The 18,995-nt window shown below is 52.8% G+C and overlaps 1 protein-coding gene across 4 annotated transcripts in view; it reads left to right on the forward strand.

Annotated features, from left to right (window-relative positions):
- NEK6 (NIMA related kinase 6) overlaps positions 1-18,995 on the forward strand; it is a 102,777-nt gene that overhangs the window by 46,785 nt on the left and 36,997 nt on the right. For all 4 annotated transcript variants that reach the window (XM_030920414.1, XM_030920415.1, XM_010365841.2 and 1 more), the window contains exons 3-5: positions 9,054-9,194; positions 10,463-10,525; positions 18,126-18,236. In XM_030920414.1, coding sequence (XP_030776274.1) covers positions 9,054-9,194; positions 10,463-10,525; positions 18,126-18,236 — 315 coding nt within the window. The remainder of the gene's footprint in view (positions 1-9,053; positions 9,195-10,462; positions 10,526-18,125; positions 18,237-18,995) is intronic.

Below are 18,995 nucleotides of genomic sequence, written 5' to 3' on the forward strand. Positions count from 1 at the left end.
CACAAAACTTCTGGGCTAAGGAGACAGACAGATAGGTCTGAAATCCTTCTCCTGTGCTTGCATTATCACCAAGCCATGCTCCGTGGTGGACAGCTACATCAGCCCAAGGAGGACAGTGATGCTGCAGATTCACACAGAGGCGACACGTGAGCTAGTGGATGCTGCGTTTGTGTGTGTATCTGGTGGGGGGGTGTGTATATGCATACACACAAGCATGCAGAGGGTCCAAGGGGGCATCTATGCTATTTTTACTCATGCAAGGGCCCATTTCCTAGGTAGAATTTGGGGAGGCAGATCCCAGAAAGCTGGGAAGCTCCAGGACACTGTGGGTCCAGAGTCTACCAGGACATGGTGCTGATGGCTGGGGGCAGCAGGGCCTCCTCGGGTAATGTAGCAATTTGTCATATTAAGTCATTCACTAACAATTGAATCCCCCTTGATTAATCTCCCAGAATTAGCCAGTTGCATTTCGAGCAATTAGGGTTAATTACAACCTCATTTGGCAGAGGAGAGGGCCCCGTAATTATTTCACGAACAAGGCGAAGAGGCGGTGGGCTGCGGTGGCGGCGTTCACGACGTCTCGTCGCACATGTTGGAGAGGGTAATGACATAGTTAAGTGTAATTAGATACAATTACTCAGAGCTGGGCTGCTCTGGGCAGCGGCTGTCGGGCAATGATGCCCCCAGTCCTACCAGCATCTGGCTGGGTTTGCAGAATGGGGACGCAAGGCCACCCATGTGCTGCGCCAGCTCCAAGTTGGGATGGGACTCCAAGTTGGGATGGGAATGGAGGACTTTCTCCTCGGCTCCTGAAGCCCTGGAGTAACACTGTCTGGGGAGACATCCTGGCTGTGTCTCGTCTGTTTCAGGACATAGAAACACCTTGAATTAATGGGCCAGGCATTTTCCTTAATAGCAGGAGGCACCGCTGCTTCCCTGAAACCGTCCTCAGAGGAAGGAGCTGGGCTCAGAATGCTTTGATGTGGGCCAGGCTGGTTCCATACCCAGCTCTCCATCTCTCATTAGCCGGTGAGACTGGGAAAGCGACCTCTCTGAGCCTCAGTTTCCTCATCTATAAAATGGGATAATAATGCTGTCTCCCTCATGAGGCGGCTGGGAAGACTAAGCGAGATAGTTATTGTAAACATCCAACATGGCACCTCATGTCGTGGGTACTGAGAAAATGTTATGTCATGGATCTTACATTTTAAAAATCATTTCTGTTTTCATAGCTAAAGACCTCCGAGCTGGATAATACCCCCAGTGTAGAAAGAAAGAAACTGCAAACACCCGAACTGTGGTTTTTGTTAACCTTCTATGCCTGAGGCTAGTGGCTTGTTCTTTTCAGGAAGCTTTCTAGCCTTGAGAGCCCGCAGCAATGAAAAAATATTTGCTGAACGCGGCAGAACCATATATGAAATTCATATATACTTAGGAAAGCTGAACACGCTTGCTTTTATAGAGGTTTCTAATGAATGAATGAATGGAATTGAGGAAAGAAGCTTAAAAGGCCTCATGCTTTTTAAATTTTACCAATTTGCTGCAGAGAGCTTTCATTGGGGATGAAGTGTAAGCCTCAGCTGACACACTATGAATCACGTGAATTTCTAAGAGGGGGAAGGTATTCTTGCCTGAGAAAGCCCCAGCTAATGTGTCTTCTATCTGGAAAGTATTTGCAAACCTGCTTGGGATGTGCCAAGTTCAGTTATATTTGGGCGCTCTTCCAAGAGAACTTTGCAGGGGATGGGTCAGCTCTTTCTAAGTGTGCATTGCACAGGCCAAAATCTTTGTCAAAACCTTCCCAAAGCAGTGGTGCTAGTTGGTTAAGGTTTAATGACCAAATATCAATGGCTATTAAAATTAAGTTAGTGGAGCCAGGCATGGTGGCTCATGCCTGTAATCCCAGCACTTTGGGAGGCCAAGGTGGGTGGATCACCTGAGGTCTGGAGTTCAAGACCAGCCTGGCCAACATGGTGAATCCCCGTCTCTACTAAAAATACAAAAATTAGCTGAGTGTGGTGGTGGGCACCTGTAATCTCAGCTACTCGGGAGGCCGAGGCATGAGAATCGCTTCAACTCGGGAGGCAGAGGTTGCAGTGAGCCGAGATTGCACCATTGTACTCCAGCCTGGGCAACAGAGTGAGACTCCATCGCAAAAAATAAAAATTAAAAAAAAAATTCAGTGTCTGCTAACTGTTGTCAATTCAGCAAGCGTTTGTTTTGTCTCTGCCATGGGAGGTGCCCAGTGCCTGCCTTTGGGGGGCTCCCAGTCTACTGAGAAGGTCTGCGTGGAAGCTCCCTGGGAGGGATGGACAGACGCTGGGAGAGCCAACAGAATGGGGAGGCCAGTTCTGCTAGATGGATGATAAGGAGTTTGGGGTGGGACAGAGGCCCCAGACCTGAAGGTGCATGGTCAATCAGGTTAGAGAAGGTGTTGAAATACCCATGCTTAGATAAGGTAAAAGAATGGTGTTTATGAAGGTCTCAAATCCATGCTATCTCATTTGAAATTGAATCTGTAGCAAATGAGTCCGTTATGGGTTTTCAGATGGCAAGGGGGTGCTTGGGTTGGCTTCTAGATAGATCACTGGTGGCTTGTGCTCAGGGCTCAAGGAAGGTGAAAATAGGGAGGTGAGGAGACCCCTTCTTCACCAGGTGAGATGATGCCTCATGGGGCTGCAGCACTGGGGGCTGGACATGGGGAGAGAGGGTTCCAGAGACTTACAGGGGCAAGCAGCCGCACTTGGTAGTGGAAGGGATGAGGGAGAGGGGGTGTCAGGGGTGGCAGCTGGATCTTTTTGTGGTTTCGTCCTTCATGTCTTTGCTTGTGAGTCATCGGAGCTGGTTCCAGATCATCTTTCGTATGTTTAAGCTTAGCCTTTTCCAAACTCAGTTAATGAGAATTGTCCTGGGGGAACCACAGTGATTTAGATCGTTTTGGGTTTTGTTATTAGGAATCTTCCATATGATGGGCATTGGCTCACTGATCCCATGAGCCAGTGGCCCACGGAGTGCGGTGCAGACGTCTAAGCTGAGCCAGTAATGGTGGTGGTGGTACAAACGGCCCAGTGCCTGGGACTCATCTCATTTAGTACTCCTGCCGACTCAGAGGAGTTGCTTACTGAATGCTCCATTTTGCAGGGAAGGAAGCTGATGTCATAATCTGCCATCGCGCCGTCAGGGGGCAGAGTTGGGATTGGGTCCAGGCCCGCGGGATCCCACAGTGCCCCTTTGGGCAGCTAGGTCTTCGAAAGGGACGACTGGCTTTGGGTCTGAAGTTAGCCAGATCGTGAGGAGCTGAGCTGGACTGGCCTCAGAAGTCTGACAATGTGGACTCTTTGTAAATCGTGCCCTTTTGTGCAACACAGATTTAAAATATATCACTATATACGGATCTACCAAATCCATTAGAAGTTCCTTACCCACGGTGTCAGATGTCTTTAAAGGTGAAATTCGTTTATAAGAAATGTCATCCTGATGAAGTGTGCTTTTTAAAATCATAGAAACGGTTGCCTTAAAATTAATGATGCATTGCAAATATCAGGGAAAAAAGACCCATCCAGTGTAAAGATGATTAAAATTCAGGTCAGAAGTCTGACTTAGTCAGGCTAAATTTTTTAATGAGATTTCAGAAAATTAATTGGGCGAATGCATTTTTATTCTTTATAGCATGTAATTTTATGCTCCTGTTTAAAAAAAAAAAAAAAAGATTTGTCTATGGCTGAGGCTGATTGTGGTTCAAACATTTTAAACTCAAATTAGCGCAGGGTGGGGGGTGTTTGTGGCCTAATTTGATCTGACTTGGAGAAGAGAGTGTGGGTTTGTCAGAGCTTTCTGGGTGGGGGTAGCTATAGTGGTCTGAGACATTCTCCCCGCCCCCCAGTCTCCCAGTCATGCCTTGCCTCTTCCTGAGAAAGCCAGTGACATTTCTTGGGAGGTGGGATTGGGATGGTGGTGGCTTCGAGACCTCAACCGTCTCATTGGCTCCTGCTCACCAGTTTCCTGCTGCTCCCCAGGGCCCTTGTTCCAGCGGTTCCTCCATCCTCCTCCTCTCAAATCCCATGTGCCTGCCCCAGGCAGCTCAGGCCTCCTGCCTCGTGCCCAACGGGGACAGGCAGCACAGTGAGTGGTGATGCCGCAGGGTCAGCCTTCCTGGCCCCCAGCCCCTCGACCCGTCTCCTCCGCCTTTGTGGGAGAGCAGAGGGCCCCCGCGCCCTGGTGGAGGGGCCTGAGGAGTCAGAAGTGGTCTCTATGGTGTTGCCCCACAGCGCAGCCCTGGAAGGGAGGCTGAGGGCCACTCTTGCCTAGCATGGTCCCTTGACAAATGGTCCTGGGTGACAGAGTCGCAAGGTTGTGTCTTTTACCCGTCTGCAGGTGCACGTCGGCCCCGCTGCCTAACTGCAGCCCCCAAGGTTACTGCCAGCCCCTGGGTCGGCAGACCTCCGAGGGGTGGGAACGGCAGGGTGATGATATCAACAGCCGAGAACCTGTGGGCTTGTCCACTGCTCCCCAGGGAAGCAGGTGCTGCCCCTAGGCCCATTCGACAGATAGCAGCACAATCACTGTCACCACAGCAGCTGGAGAATGACATGTCCCAGCACCTAGTGCCAGGCCCTTTTCCAAGGGCTTGCATTCACTCATCCATTTAACCCCCAGCAGCCCCCTGAAGGGGGTACTGTTATGATTTCAACTATACGGAAGAGGAAACTGAGGCCCAGAAGGCTCACCCCAGGCCCGCAGGCAGGAAGTGGCAGAATTGAGGTTTGAGCCCGTCTCCATGCGCCAGCTTTGGAGTCTCAACATCAGAGCCAGGCAGTGGTTACCCCTCTGCCAACTTGTGCCCTGGGGTGCGGTTGGGGGTGTTATTTTCCCCAGAAGCCAGAACAGGATTTCACACAGAGCAGGGACAGTGAGCAACAAAAACCAGTTTTCTGGGCTGGGTGCGGTGGCTCGCGCCTGTAATCCCAGCACTTTGGGAGGCCGAAGGTGGTGGATCACCTGAGGTCAGGCGTTCAAGATCAGCCTGGCCAACGTGGTGAAACCCTATCTCTACCAAAAATACAAAAAATATAGCCAGGTGTGGTGGTGGGCGCCTGTAATCCCAGCTACTCAGGAGGCTGAGGCAGGAGAATCGCTTGAACCTGGGAGGCGGAAATTGCAATGAGCCGAGATTGCGCCCCAGTGCTCCAGCCTGGGCAACAAGTGCAAAACTCTGTCTCAAAAAAAAAATAAACAGTTTTCTGAAAGTCCATTGGGGTGGTTGGTCATTAGTCAGCAGTGATCACATTTGGGGCCACCCTGGGCACACTGTTCTGGGGCCAGCCCCATGCCTGTCTCGCAGTTTAGAGCCACACAGACACTTATCACCAACATCATCTCCCGGAGTTCTCAGAGAAATCCTGGAGCCAGTGTCCCTATGTGTGGATGACCAGCCCAGGATCGCTTGGCTGCAGGGGCAAAAGTGGAACTTGCAGGGGGCTGACCCTGGAGGGGAGGGAGGTCTTGGAGGTGGCAACAGAGAGCATCCAGGCCTTCCAGGCCAAGAACACAGTTCATCCTTTGCCTTCTGCTGAGAACCCCCAGGTGCACCAGGGCCAGGACTCTGCCACCCAGGCAGCTGCCCCCAGGAGACTGGTGTCCTGAGATGCCCCACACCTGAGCAGAGGCCACCCTGGGGACAGGGGCCCATGGCAGCCCTGGGGGCGCAGTGGGGTCCCAGAGCCTGCTGGACCATGCCCCCAACACACGTGCTGCCATCTAGGAAGCTGCCCACCAGAGGAGCTGGCCTCTAATTGGGTTGGATGGGCTGTGACAAGAAATGCAAATCTGGGTCATCCATATGCATGTGAGCAGCTGGAGCCTCAGCCACCTCCACCCACATCCACTGGGAGCTTTGACCCCACTGTGGAGCTGCACAGTGTAGCCTCCCAGGACGGGCAGTGTTGGGAACCCTGGCCAGACTCCCACTAGTCACAGTGAGAAGCCCGGTCTTCCCAGGGCAGAGACCCTCTGGGATCACTTCCTCTAAACCCTTCACTGTGTCTGGGGGAAACTGAGGCCCAGGAGGGGAGGGAGCCCACCCCCATCACTGGTGGTGCAGCTGCCTCTAGATCTGACAGGAAGTTCCAGCCTGTCTCCTGGTTTGCGAGATGGGATGCATAACCCTTGCTTCATGAAGCTGTTAGGAGTTTGGAGACATAGAGCTGTCTAAGCAGCTGGAAATTGGCACATAGTAGGCGTCTAATGCACAACACCTCATGGTTATTTTTATGAGTACGTGCGATTCCTCTGAGTGCTCAGAAAGCTGCCCTGGCTGTTTCTGAGGGTGTGTGATTTCAGCTGCATTCCTAGAGGTGATGGCGTCTGAGTCACAGAGTCCCACTGTGCGCCAGGTCGTGTCGGGCGCATTCCATGTGTCATTCCACAAATATGCTCCAAGCAGTTGCTCTGGGCAGGTCAGAGCCTCAGTGCAGAGGACGTGGAAGGGACTAGACGGGAGCCCCCTTTTGAAGAGGCTGGTGGCGGGGCATGGGTCAGGGCTCAGGTGACTGAAAGAATGGAGGCTGGAGCAGGAAGTGGCAGTTCTGGCTGCTCAGGGGGTCTTGAGCAAAAAGCCGAGAAGAGATCTGAGCTGAGAGCCCATCCAATATGGAGCAAGGGCTTGGGCACCACAGTCCCCAGTCCTGGGGTCACACCCCAGCTCTGCTATTCTTTGCTGACTGATCAGAAAAGGTCACTGCTACCCCGCCAAGCCTCAGATTCCTGAAATGGGGACGGCAGTGAGGCCTACTTACAGGGTTGTTCTGAGTACCCAAAGAGTTGGCGCATGAGTGGTGTCTGCACAGAGCCCAGCATGCAGTAGGCACTCAGGGATGCCTGCTCTTCTTAGGTTTGCGCTTTGTGTACAGGTGTATTTACCCAACAGACACTGGCACTTGGTGGATAAAATCATCATCTTCCTCTTCCAGCAGCCCTCCAGGTCGGGTCCCCCAGCAGGACCCACCATGAGAGGTAATTAGGCCTCGAGGCTTCAAAGTCAAGGTTGGCCCAGCCCTCACCCTGCTGTGTGCTGTGAGGCCTGGACTCCCATCAGTCACTCCCACAGGAGGTTGTTCTGTAGAGTTCCCTCAGCCAAATCTGGAAAAGACATTTTCTTTTTTTTGAGATGGAATCTCACTGTCGCCCGGGCTGGAGTGCAGTAGCACGATCTCAGCCAACTGCAACCTCCACCTCCCAGGTTCAAGCAATTCTGCTGCCTCGGCCTCCCTAGTGGCTGGGATTTACAGGCACACACCACCACACCCAGCTAATTTTTGTATTTTTACAAACATTTTTTGGCGAGGTTGGTCTCAAACTCCTGACCTCAAGTGATCCGCCCACCTCGGCCTCCCAAAGTGCTGGGATTATAGGCGTGAGCCACTGCACCCGGCCTGGAGGAGACATTTTCACTTTTACTTTTTTCCCTGCTTTTCCAGTGAGTTTCTATTTTTCATTAAGTCATGATTCAGGGTCCCAGAGTAGGGAACACGACATAACCAGGTTCCCCTCAGGCACCCTGGGAGAAGGACGGAGGAGAAGTCGATGGACCCAGCTTAGACCTGCCCAGGAAACATGCCCCTGCTCCGCAGCCATCTCAGGCTGAGACCCAGGTGGTCCAGCCAGCAGTTCCTGGTGTTTCCGGGTGGGGAAGCAGCTGTCAGAAAGGCCAGTCCTGTAGTTCTCGGTTTGGTCTTGTTGCCTTCCGCCAGGGTGCTGACTCCTAAAGACACCTCGGTGCAGCACCCAGCTCAGTGTGACCCTCAGCAAAGACCCATTTCATGCTAGAAAGTTGAACTGCTTGTTCCTGCTTCAGTTGGGGCAGGGGCATGGAGCCGGGTGATGTGGGCATGGCTGGGCCCTCTGGGCCTCAGTTTCCTCATTGGGCAAATGGAGACACAACAGGGCCCATCTCACCATAGGGCAGCCCAGAGATGTGGCATCCTCTCCCCTTGTCTGTCTCCTCCTTCCCTGACCCAGTGTTGGCGCCCCCTCCTGCCTTTTCCTGAGAGCTCACTGCACAGATGTCCCAGTGCCCTCCTGGCCACTGTGGCCTCACCTGGAGGCTCCATCCCTGGGCAGGTCCTAGCGCAGGATCACGTGTTCCAACGCTGGCCCCTGCAGAATCTTTGTGGAGCTCTGATTTCTTCGCGGCACCCTAAAAAAGTAGTTTATTTAAAGGATGGGCTCAGAGTGTAAGGCTGCACATTTTTTTGAGTGGGGGACAGAGTCTCCATTACCCAGGCTGGAGTGCAGTGGCATAATCTCTGCTCACTGCAACCTCTGCCTCCTGGGTTCAAGCAAGTCTCGTGCCTCAGTCTCCCGAGTAGCTGGAATTATAGGCATGTGCCACCACACCCAGCTAATTTTTATATTTTTAGTGGAGATGGAGTTTTGCCATGTTGGCCAGGCTGGTCTCGAACTCCTGACCTCAAGTGATCCTCCTGCCTCAGCCTCTCAATGTGCTGGGATTACAGGCATGAGCCACCACGTCTGGCCAAAGCTACAAATATTAACCTGGGTTTTCTTGTCTGAGATGGGGAACGGCTGCCCCAGGAGGGGAACTTACCATTTCTTACGATGACCTGGGGCATTTTGCATGGTGGCCATGGGCTGGGGAGACCTGAGCTGCACCCGGCTTGCTGGACCCCAATTTGGGCATCAAGGATTCAGGAGAGGATGAGATGGGCAAGGCCCCTGGTCCCACGGAGCTAACCCCCAGGGATGAGATTCAGTGACAGCAAACAAGCAGTCAGATAATGAAGGTGGTGATAAGGGCAGTGGGGAGCGTGAACAGCCTCAGTTTTTCACCTGCAGTGGGGGTCCTTGAGGGGAACCAGGGGACCCTGCGCAGAAAGCCCCTGGGGAGGCGCCTGGGAGGCTCTGAGAGCAGGGTTGGCAGCAGAGTCCCTCCTTCACCTTAGAGGGTGCTGTTGGGGTGCTGGGGCTCTAGGGGTCATCCCCAGGCCTCTGCTCTAGCCTGGCTGCTCATGGAGACCCTCTGTCCCCTCTTCCAGAGGCACCCCAACACCCTGTCTTTCCGCTGCTCGCTGGCGGACTTCCAGATCGAAAAGAAGATAGGCCGAGGACAGTTCAGCGAGGTGTACAAGGCCACCTGCCTGCTGGACAGGAAGACGGTGGCTCTGAAGAAGGTGCAGGTGAGCTGATGACCCGTGGGGTCAAACCTGCATCTCGGGAGGCCGTCTCTGCATCTGGATGGCGTGCCCGGGCCAGTCCCTTCTCTCCCCTCCTCTGTGAACGAGGGAAATAGCACCCAACTCACTGGGTTACGGGGAGAACCAGGTAGACTCCTGTTCACTGTGAATCACAAAGGAAAAGAAAAACAAGCATGCATTGAGCGCCTGCTGTGTACTGGGTCATGCAAGGAGCACATGGAGCCTGGCAACAGTCTCGTGGGTGGGGATTGTCATTTCGTCTCTCAGACGAGGAAAATCTCTCAGAACACCCCAGGGCCCCAGCGTGTCACGGGGGAGCTGAGGTTCAGACCATGTCCACTCGTCCTTGCGCCTGCACTTGCTCCACAGTTCTGGGCTTCCTGCCTTCTGCGTCCCTCCTAAATGGAGGAAGTAGATCAAGCGGCAAAGTCAGGACAGGAGCCATGTCCACAGGAGCTGCTGGGCCCATCTGAACACGGCTTTGCCAGAGGAAATGGCTTCAAATCCTCCAGCAAAGCTTCCCAAGCCCCTTGATTTGCTTACTTGTCCTTAAAGAATGAGATTGAGAGCCTGGGCAGAGGAGGCCCGGGAGAGAGAATGGCGTCGGGGAAATTGGGAGAGAACACCAGTAGCTTCAGGGCACTGGAGGAGCAGCGGGGTCCTCTGTCCAAAAAAGGACCAGTTTCTCTCTTGATCTTTTTTTTTTTTTTTTTTTTTTTGAGACAGAGTCTCAGTCTGTCACCCAGGTTGGAGTGCCGTGGTGTGATCAGCTCACTGCAACCTCCGCCTCCTGGGTTCAAGCGATTCTCCTGCCTCAGTCTCTTGAGTAGCTGGGACTACAGGCGTGCACCACCACACCCGGCTAATTTTTATATTTTTAGTAGAGACGGGGTTTCACCATGTTGACCAGGCTGGTCTCAAATTCCTGACCTCAAGTCATCCACCCACGTCAGCCTCCCAAAGTGCTGGGATCACAGGTGTGAGCCCCCATGCCTGGCCCTCTCTCTCAATCTTCTGGGGAGGGGCTCACCTGGGCTCCCTGTCTTGATTCTTTAGTGCCACGATGGGTTTTGTGGTGGACAGTGCTGGGGAGACCCACAGTGAGCAAACACTACAGGGGCTGGGGCGCGGGGGAGTCCCTCGGTGAGGAGGTGGGAGAGCCGGGACTGGAAAGCAGACCCCGTAGCCCCCTACAGGGGCTCTGGACACAGATCGTAACCACTCTGTTTCTCTTTTTCCTCCCGCCCAAGATCTTTGAGATGATGGACGCCAAGGCGAGGCAGGACTGCGTCAAGGAGATCGGCCTCTTGAAGGTGAGTGCCCGGGGCTGAGCGGGAGCCTCACCTCCTCGGGGAGGTTCTGGGGCCCCGGCTGGGCCACATCATGTCCATCACCACCCTTGGGTGCCAGGAATCCGCAGCCCCTGCTAAGTTCACCTCATCACTCTGCCCAGCCCTCGGGGTCGCTGCCTACAGACTTTCCTCCTTGCTGGACGCCCCTCCTGCTTGTACATGGCAGTACCCGGCATAGAATTCCTTCCCCGCCAGGGCAGCCCTGACCCTGCCTCCCAGTGTTCTGTGGACCAGGCTTGGCCAGCCAGGGGAGGAGTTCAGTGTGGGGGTCACATCCAGACTGCAGCTTGTCTGGCTCTGCCTCTGTCTCCATGTCTGTCTCCCTCTTTTTCTCTTTCTCATCCTCTTTCCATCTCTCCTCTCAGCCTTTTTCTTTGGTGGTGGTGGTGGTGGTGTTGTTGTTGAAGAGGCAAAGTCTGTTGCCTGGACTGGAGTGCAGTGGCATGATCATAGCTCACTACAGCCTCAAGCTCCTGGGATCAAGCAATCCTCCCACCTCAGTCTCCCAAGTAACTGGGACCACAGGTGCATTCCACCATACCTGGCTAATTTTTATTATTTATTTATTTATTTATTTTTGAGACGGAGTTTCACTCTTATTGCCCAGGCTGGAGTGTAGTGGCACAATCTCTGCTCACTGCAGTCCCCACCTTCTCGGTTCAAGCAATTCTCCTGTCTCAGTCTCCTGGGATTACAGGCACCCGCCACCATACCCAGCTCATTTTCATATTTTTAGTAGAGACAGGGTTTCACCATGTTGGCCAGCCTGGTCTCGATCTCCTGACCTCAGGTAATCCATCCACCTCAGCCTCCCAAAGTGCTGGGATTACAGGTGTGAGCCACCACGCCCAGTCACATTTTTAATTTTTTGTAGGGATGAGGTCTCCTTATATTGCCCAGGCTGGTCTCAAACTCCTGAGGCCTCAAGCAGTCCTCTCAACCCAGCCTTCCAAAGTGCTGGGATTACAGGCGGGAGCCACTGCGCCTGGCCCCCAATGAAACATACTGGATTTGCTCGGCAGTTTCCAGCAAAGTGGGATTGCTGGTGGCAGGGATGCCTGCTGAGGCCACAGCTGCAGAATTTCAGATTAGCAGTTTATTCTGCTACACCGTACCCTGTTTTCTCAGGCCTTGGCCCTGCCCTTGGGGACTTCCAGGCTGGTGGGGAAGCAGATGGTGACCTTCCAGGCTGATGCAGATTGACTGGTGGGCCAGGAGCCCCGGGGAAACCCACTTCCTGAGCAGGTCTTACAGAGGCCAGGGCACCATCCCAGAATCTGGAAGGCCGAAGGGAGCCTGCTTCCAGGCACTGCAGCAGCATGGATTATGGGAGGTTGGGGAGACAGAAAGCTGGACATGGCAGCAGGGCCAGATACACACTCAGAACCAAAGGGGAACCCCTGAAGTGGCTGCAAGCTGGGGGGCCATGGCTGGGTGTGAGTTGTGAGTGCCTGCTCTGGTGGCCCCCGGCCACAGTGGGTGATGGAGTCAAGGCTGGAGACAGGAGATGTCCTTACCGCTAACTATTATAGGTCAAAAAATATCCCTCGAAAGCATTATTTAAATGTTTAAGTCATGGTCAACTTGCTGCCACTTCCCCAGCCCTGAGGAATGTTTGTCCTGATCGCCCATTGCCCTCTCCCCACCTTGTGTGCCTTTCTCCCCGAGTGAGGGAACCACAGGTGAGCATGCTGAGCACAGCCTGGTCTGGTCCCTGGTCACACAGATGTGCCATCGCAGCTGCCTTGCAGGAGCCTGAGCCTGGCGTAAGCCCACCTGGCTGCGGAGGGGCTTCTGCCCCTTCCCCAGGGCTGCGGTGCAGCCAAAGGCATCAAGCCTGGATTCAGAGGACACACCCCTCGGTCACTAGCTGTGTGGCTGTGGGCCAGCCGTGGGCCTCTCAGGACCTCAGTTTCCTCATCTGTAAAGGGGGCATGATGACAACAGGCATGCAGGAGGAGTCAGTGAGGAAACACGTCTGATGAGCTCAGGCCAGCGCTGGTGTGTGGTACGCTCACTGTCCAAGGCAGCCCACTTGTCATGGTGACCACCTCTGCCCGCCAACGCCAGCCACTTTCCAGAACACGGGTCCCACTCCCCGGGTAGCCCATGGGAAGTCAACAGGATGTGCCGGGGCCCGAGGTGCTTCCTTCAAAAAACAAAAGGAAACGTGGTTCTCGGAGGGGTGACTGGTTGACATATATCATTCATGCCAAGAACCCAAACCCAAAACCGCTCAAGTGCAGGGGCTTGTCAGCACCACTGTCAAGCGTGGCACAAGAAGGCGGGTCGTTGGGAATACAGGAGTGTGTTCATTCATTCCGTGCAATTTCTGAATGTTGGACACCAGGATGCAGCCCAGTGGGGAAGACAGATCATAGACAGACACTCTGTGTTACATCCGGGAGGGCCTGGAGCTTGTAGCAGAGCCCCTGATGGCAGAGATTCAAAGGACAGGGACCCTTACTCTCAGCTCTCCCTCCCTTCCCTCTGGCCACCACCACAGCCAGGCAAGGCCCAACCACATTGCATCTTTGCAGCACCTTCCCTGTCCCTGGCCCAAGTGTGTCCCCTTCCAGACCCACCTGGGCCCACCAAGAGGCCACAGGCTGTGAGGTGGACTCCATGTGGACCAGGTTCTAGACTCAGCTCGGCCCCTGCTGCTGTGGACCCGTGGCTGATCCGTTCCCCTCTCTGGACCTTGAGGATTTAGCCCGATGGATGTCCAGAGCCTCTTTCTGCCTGTGCCTTTGTCGACTACCTGGGCATTTAAGGGAGCCCTTCCTTAACCCCCCTGCCCTCAGACCTGCAGGGAAATGGGGGAGGAGCCTCCCTCCTCCCCTCCCCAGGAACCAGCGCCTCCTTGATAGGGCTTTACTTCCTACCCAACCCCTCTCATTTCTCCCTTGCTGGAGAAACTGTCATGCCTGGATTGCTGATGACCTGGGCAGTTTTTGGGGAGTCCTCCCTGAGAGGGTGTGAGATTTCCTGGTAACATAATGAGGTGAAGTTCAAGAGGCGGGTGAAGGAGCAGGGTGTTCCCATTTATCCTAGTAGCAGCTTGCCCACGCCGTAGGTCGTGTCTTAGAGATTGGAAAGCACTTTCAACTTGCCATTCACTTGCTTTGACACTTTTTTTGGTAACTGAAAAACATGTCTATGGAGCGTGATGTGTGCTGAGGGCAGCGATGCGATGGCCAGTGTTCGCGCAGGATGGCCTTCTCAACACAAAATCTGGGCAAGAGGATTTTCCTATTTCTTTTCTTTTCTTTCTTTCTTTCTTTCTTTTTTTTTTTTTTTTTTTTTTTTGATACAGGGTCTTGCTTTGTCACCCAGGCTGGAGTGCAGTGGCGCGATGTCAGCTCACTACAACCTCCGAGTAGCTGGAATAGCAGGTGTGCACCACCACACCCGGCTAACTTTTGTATTTTTTTAGAGACGGGGTTTCGCCATGTTGGCCAGGCTGGTCTTGAACGCCTGACCTCAGGTGATCCACCCACCTCGGCCTCCCAAGGTGCTGGGATTACAGACATGAGCCACCACATCTGGCCCACCTTTTTAAAATTTCCGTTTTTATTTTAGATTCAGAGGGTACACATGCAAGTTTGTTACGAGAGCGTATTGTGTGATGCTGAGATTTGAGCCTCTGATCCTGTCACGCAGATAGTGAACATCGTACCCAATAGGAGGTTTTTCAGCTGTTGCCCCACTCCCGCCCCCTCTTGCAGAGCCCAGTGTGTCTACTGTTTCCATCTTTATGTTCATGTGTACCCAAGATTTAGCTCCCACTTATAAAAGTGAGAACATGCAGTATAGATGTGTTTCTATGTTAATTCTCTTAGGATAATGGCCTCCTGCTGCATCTATGTTGCTGCAAAGGACATGACTTTTATTCTTTTTTGTGGCTGCGTGATATTCCATGGTATACATGTACCACATTTTCTTTATCCAGCCCACCATTTCTGGGCACCTAGATTGATTCCATGTCTTTCCTATTATGAATAGTGCTGTGATGAACATACAAGCCCATGTGTCTTTTTGGTAGAACAATTTATATTCCTTTGGGTATATACCCAGTAATGGGATTGCTGGGTCAAATGGTAGTTCTATTTTTAGTTCTTTGAGAAATTTCCAGACTTCGTTCCATGGTGTCTGAACAAATTTACATTCCTACCAACAGCATATAAGTGTTCCCTTTTCTTCGCAACCTCACCAACATCTGTTATTTTTTGACTTTGTAGTACTTGCCATTCTGACTGATGTGAAGTGGTATCTCATTGTAATTTTTTTTTTTTTTTTGAGAGTGGGGCACACCCTGTCATCTAAGCTGGAGTGCAGTGGCGTGATCACGGCTCACTGCAGCATCAACCTCCCACGATCAAGTGATCTTCCCACCTTAACCTCCCGAGTAGCTTGGGCTACTGGCCTGCTCACAAAGCCCAGCTGTTTTTTTTTTTTTTTTTTTTTTTTTTTTTTTTTTTTTTTTTAGTGACAAGGTCTCACTATATTGCCCAGGCTGTTCTCAAACTCCTGGGCTCAAGCAGTCCTTCCACTTCGGCCTCCCGAAGTGCTGGCATTATAGGCATGAGCCCCTGCACTCAGCCTGTTGTGGTTTTGATTTGCATTTCTCTGATGATTAGTGATGTTGGGCATTTTTTCGTGTTTGTTAATTGCTTGTATGTCTTCTTTTGAAGAATTACTGTTCATGTCCTCTGCCCACTTTTTATTTTATTTTTATTTATTTATTTTGAGACAGAGTCTCACTCAGCCACCCAGGCTGGAGTGCAGTGGCATGACCTTGGCTCACTGCAACCACCGTCTCCCAGGTTCAAGCGATTCTCCTGTCTCAGCCTCCTGAGTCGCTGGGATTACAGGCACCCGCCATCATGATCGCCTAATTTTTGTATTTTAGTAGAGACGGGGTTTCATCATGTTGGCCAGGCTGGTCTTGAACCCCTGACCTCAGGTGATCCGCCCACCTCGGCCTCCCAAAGTGTTAGGATTATGGGCATGAGCCACCGCGCCCAGCCTGTTTATTTTTTATTTTTATTTAGATAGAATCTCACTCTGTCACCCAAACTGGAGTATAGTAGCGCAGTCTCAGCTCACTGCAACTTCTGCCTCCCAGGTTCAAGCGATTCTCCTGCCTCAGCCTCCCGAGTAGCTGTGACTACAGGTGCCCACCACCATGCCTGGCTAATTTTTGTATTTTTAGTAGAAATAGGGTTTTGCCATGTTGGCCAGGCTGGTCTCGAACTCCTGATCTCAAGTGATCTGCCCACCTCAGCCTCCCAAAGTGCTGGGATTACAGGCGTGAGCCACCATGCCCAGCCTCCTCTGCTCACTTTTTACTGTTGTTTGTTTGTTTGTTTTCTTATTGATTTAAGTTCCTTATAGATTCTGGACATTAGTCCTTTGTCAGATGCATAGTTTATGAATGTTTTCTCCCATTCTGTCAATTGTCTGTTTACTCTGTTGATCACTTGTTTTGCCATGCAGACGCTCTTTCATTTAATGATGTCGCACTTGTCAGTTTTTGGTTTTGCTGCAATTGTTTTTAAGGACTTGGTCATAAATTCTTTGTCAAAGCTAACGTTGAGAAAGGTATTTCCTAGGTTTTATTCTAGGATTTTTATAGTTTGAGGCCTTACATTTAAGTCTTTAATCAATCTTGAGTTAATTTTTACATATGGTGAAAGATAGGGGTTCCATTTCATTCTTCTGCATATAGCTAGCCAGTTAAGTGAGTAGGGAATCCTTTCCCTTTGCTTATTTTTGTCAACTTTGTTGAAGATCAGGTGGTTATAGGTGTGCTGCTTTATTTCTGGGTTCTATATTCTGTTCCATTGGTCTGTGTATCTATTTTTGTACCAGTACCATGCTGTTTTGGTTACCATAGCCTTGTAATATAGTTTGAAGTCCAGTAATGTGATGCCTCCAGGTTTGTTCTTTTTGCTTAGGATTGCTTTGTGTGCCACCTTCTGAAGTCCAATCACCCTGTGTAAATTACCTACGTTTGTTACTGACCAAGGTGCTTCCACAGGAGAGCCTGCTGCTAAGATGGCAACAGGGCTCCCTCCCAGCCACCCCTGGGAACCAGGATTGAATGTGCCACACCTGTATCCTGAGCTATGCAGTGTGCCTGGTTCCTTGGAGTGGTGTCTGGATGTTCACTGAGCCCTGGCTGAGGGCAGGCAGGGGCCAGCACACCCACCTTAGGGTCAGACCTTGGTCCAGAGCAGGGGCTTGAGGACTCGGACAGGCAGTGGGCATCATAGCAGAGAGGGATCAGTCTCTGGGGGGACCTGGTGAGAGGACGGACGCATGGGGAGGAGCTGGGGCTAGTGGCTGAGCCCACTCTGGCCCCCAGGGACCTGAGCTGGGGCCAGTGGCTGAGCCTGCTGTGGCCCCCCAGGGTCCACACATGGGGGCTGGCTTGGGGAATGAATTAATGAATAGGGGCTTACATGGCTCTGTAACATCTGCCCAGGCTCCCCTCATTTTAGAATCCACGGATGAGCACAGTGCATCCTTCTCCCAGCCACTTCCCGGCCTTTTGGGAAATGTGCTCACTATCGGCCTCTGGTGGTCAGCTGGTGTCTAGATTAGTCTGATGACACCCACACCAGGGCACCAGAGTCCCCTCTGCTCTCTCAGATCCTGGAGTCACTTCGATATAAACAGTCAGCTTTGTTATGAACAGATGCTAGGGGCTCCTCTTAACCTGGCAGGGCCTGACTTCCAGCCAGGGGGGCACTGTTCTGTCCTGCTCCATGCTCCAGCTCCGTGCTCCACTGCAGCAAACATGCAGGCTATGGAGCGAAGGACAGAGGCAGGGTCTCAGCATGAGCAAATCAACTGGACGGCTCTCATGCCTCCAGGGATTTTTTTCAAGATTTCACAAGGGCCAGGCATGGTGGTGTGCAGCCGTAGTCCCAGCTGCTCTGGAGGGTGAGGTGGGAGGATTGCTTGAGCCTAGAAGTTCAGTTTCAGCCTGGGCGACATAGTGAGATCCTATCTCTACAAAAAATATTTTTGTAAAAAAATGGTTTCACAAGAGATAGGTCAGGGATTGAGAGAGTGGGAAGGATGAAGGGAGGAGACGATCCTTCTGAGGAGCACCTGCAGGCTGGCCGTGTCTGAGCACAGGGCACAGGGACAGAGAGGTAGGGCCCAATGCCGCCCTCAGGGTCTGGTTGGTGAGGAGGAGGGGAAGAGTCCTTTCCACAAGCCCATGCTGAGTCTCACGTAGCTCTGTGCAGCTGCCCTGTTACGCATTTCAAGAGTATTGACCCATGTCGTCTTCACAACTGTGCTTCAAACATGACTTCAGTTTTACAGATGAGGAATCTGACCCTCGGGGAGGCCACGTGGCTTTCCCATGTCACCCAGGCCTTCCTGACTCCCCAGCACAGGCCTTTCTTTCCCTGGGACCCACTTCTCTAGCAAATGCCAGGGCCTCAGTGGCCGACCGGGTGCCAGCAGGGTGCTGGTGGTGGGCAGGCGCTGGGTCTGTCCCGTCTTCACTGGTGCCCCCTCCCCTCTTTCTCTCCTCATGCAGCAACTGAACCACCCCAATATCATCAAGTATTTGGACTCGTTTATCGAAGACAACGAGCTGAACATTGTGCTGGAGTTGGCCGACGCGGGGGACCTCTCACAGATGATCAAGGTGAGCGCCTGGCGGGTGGGGCTGCTGGGGCTACGCAGCTCTGGAGCCGGAGGTGGCAATCTGCCTTCAGTCCAGTCCCACAATGCTCTGCCCTTAGCCAGAGGCGGCCACCCGGGGACCCTGGGTGCCCCTGCGGATGCCCACAGGCCTTAGCTGCGGTCTGGTGAGGGCCTCTCAGGGTCCGTCCCTAGCTGCTGTTGCTGGAGGCCTCTTTCTTCCCATTGGCCTCAGGGAAGCCCAGCTCAAAAGAGCCTGTGTGCAAAAGCAAGGCAAAGGTGACGCCAAGACAGGATGGTGGCTGGGAGGGGGCCAGCCATGGGCAGAAGGAACCCCTCTGGCCACTCCCCGTGCCCCAGCCTGTCCACAGGCACATGAACCACTTCTCCTGTCTCACAGAAGGAGCGGGGGCAGCACCCTGTTTGGTCCGACCCCAGCTCTTGAGAAAGTGTCTTGTAGATCCCACTACCTCATTTTACAGAAGGGGAAAACTGAGCCCAGAGAGGTTAAGAGACTTGCTTGAGGATACCCAGCATTGTGGGGACAGAGCCATGCCTGTGGCCCAGGTCTCTTCCTGGCCTGGGACCCTTTGGTGGACATGGTCCAAGATGACTTCCCCAGCCCTAGAGGGGGAACTCCATTTCCACGTTCCAGCTGACGCCCAGGCCTGGGGTCTTCAAGAGATTGAGCGATCGTTCGAGTCACATGGGCAGGCTCAGCTCCAGGGCTGGCTCGTGCTCCACACCCCTACATACCTCTCCA

This window comes from Rhinopithecus roxellana, chromosome 16 (genome assembly GCF_007565055.1).
Source record: "Rhinopithecus roxellana isolate Shanxi Qingling chromosome 16, ASM756505v1, whole genome shotgun sequence".
Lineage (NCBI taxonomy): Eukaryota > Metazoa > Chordata > Mammalia > Primates > Cercopithecidae > Rhinopithecus > Rhinopithecus roxellana.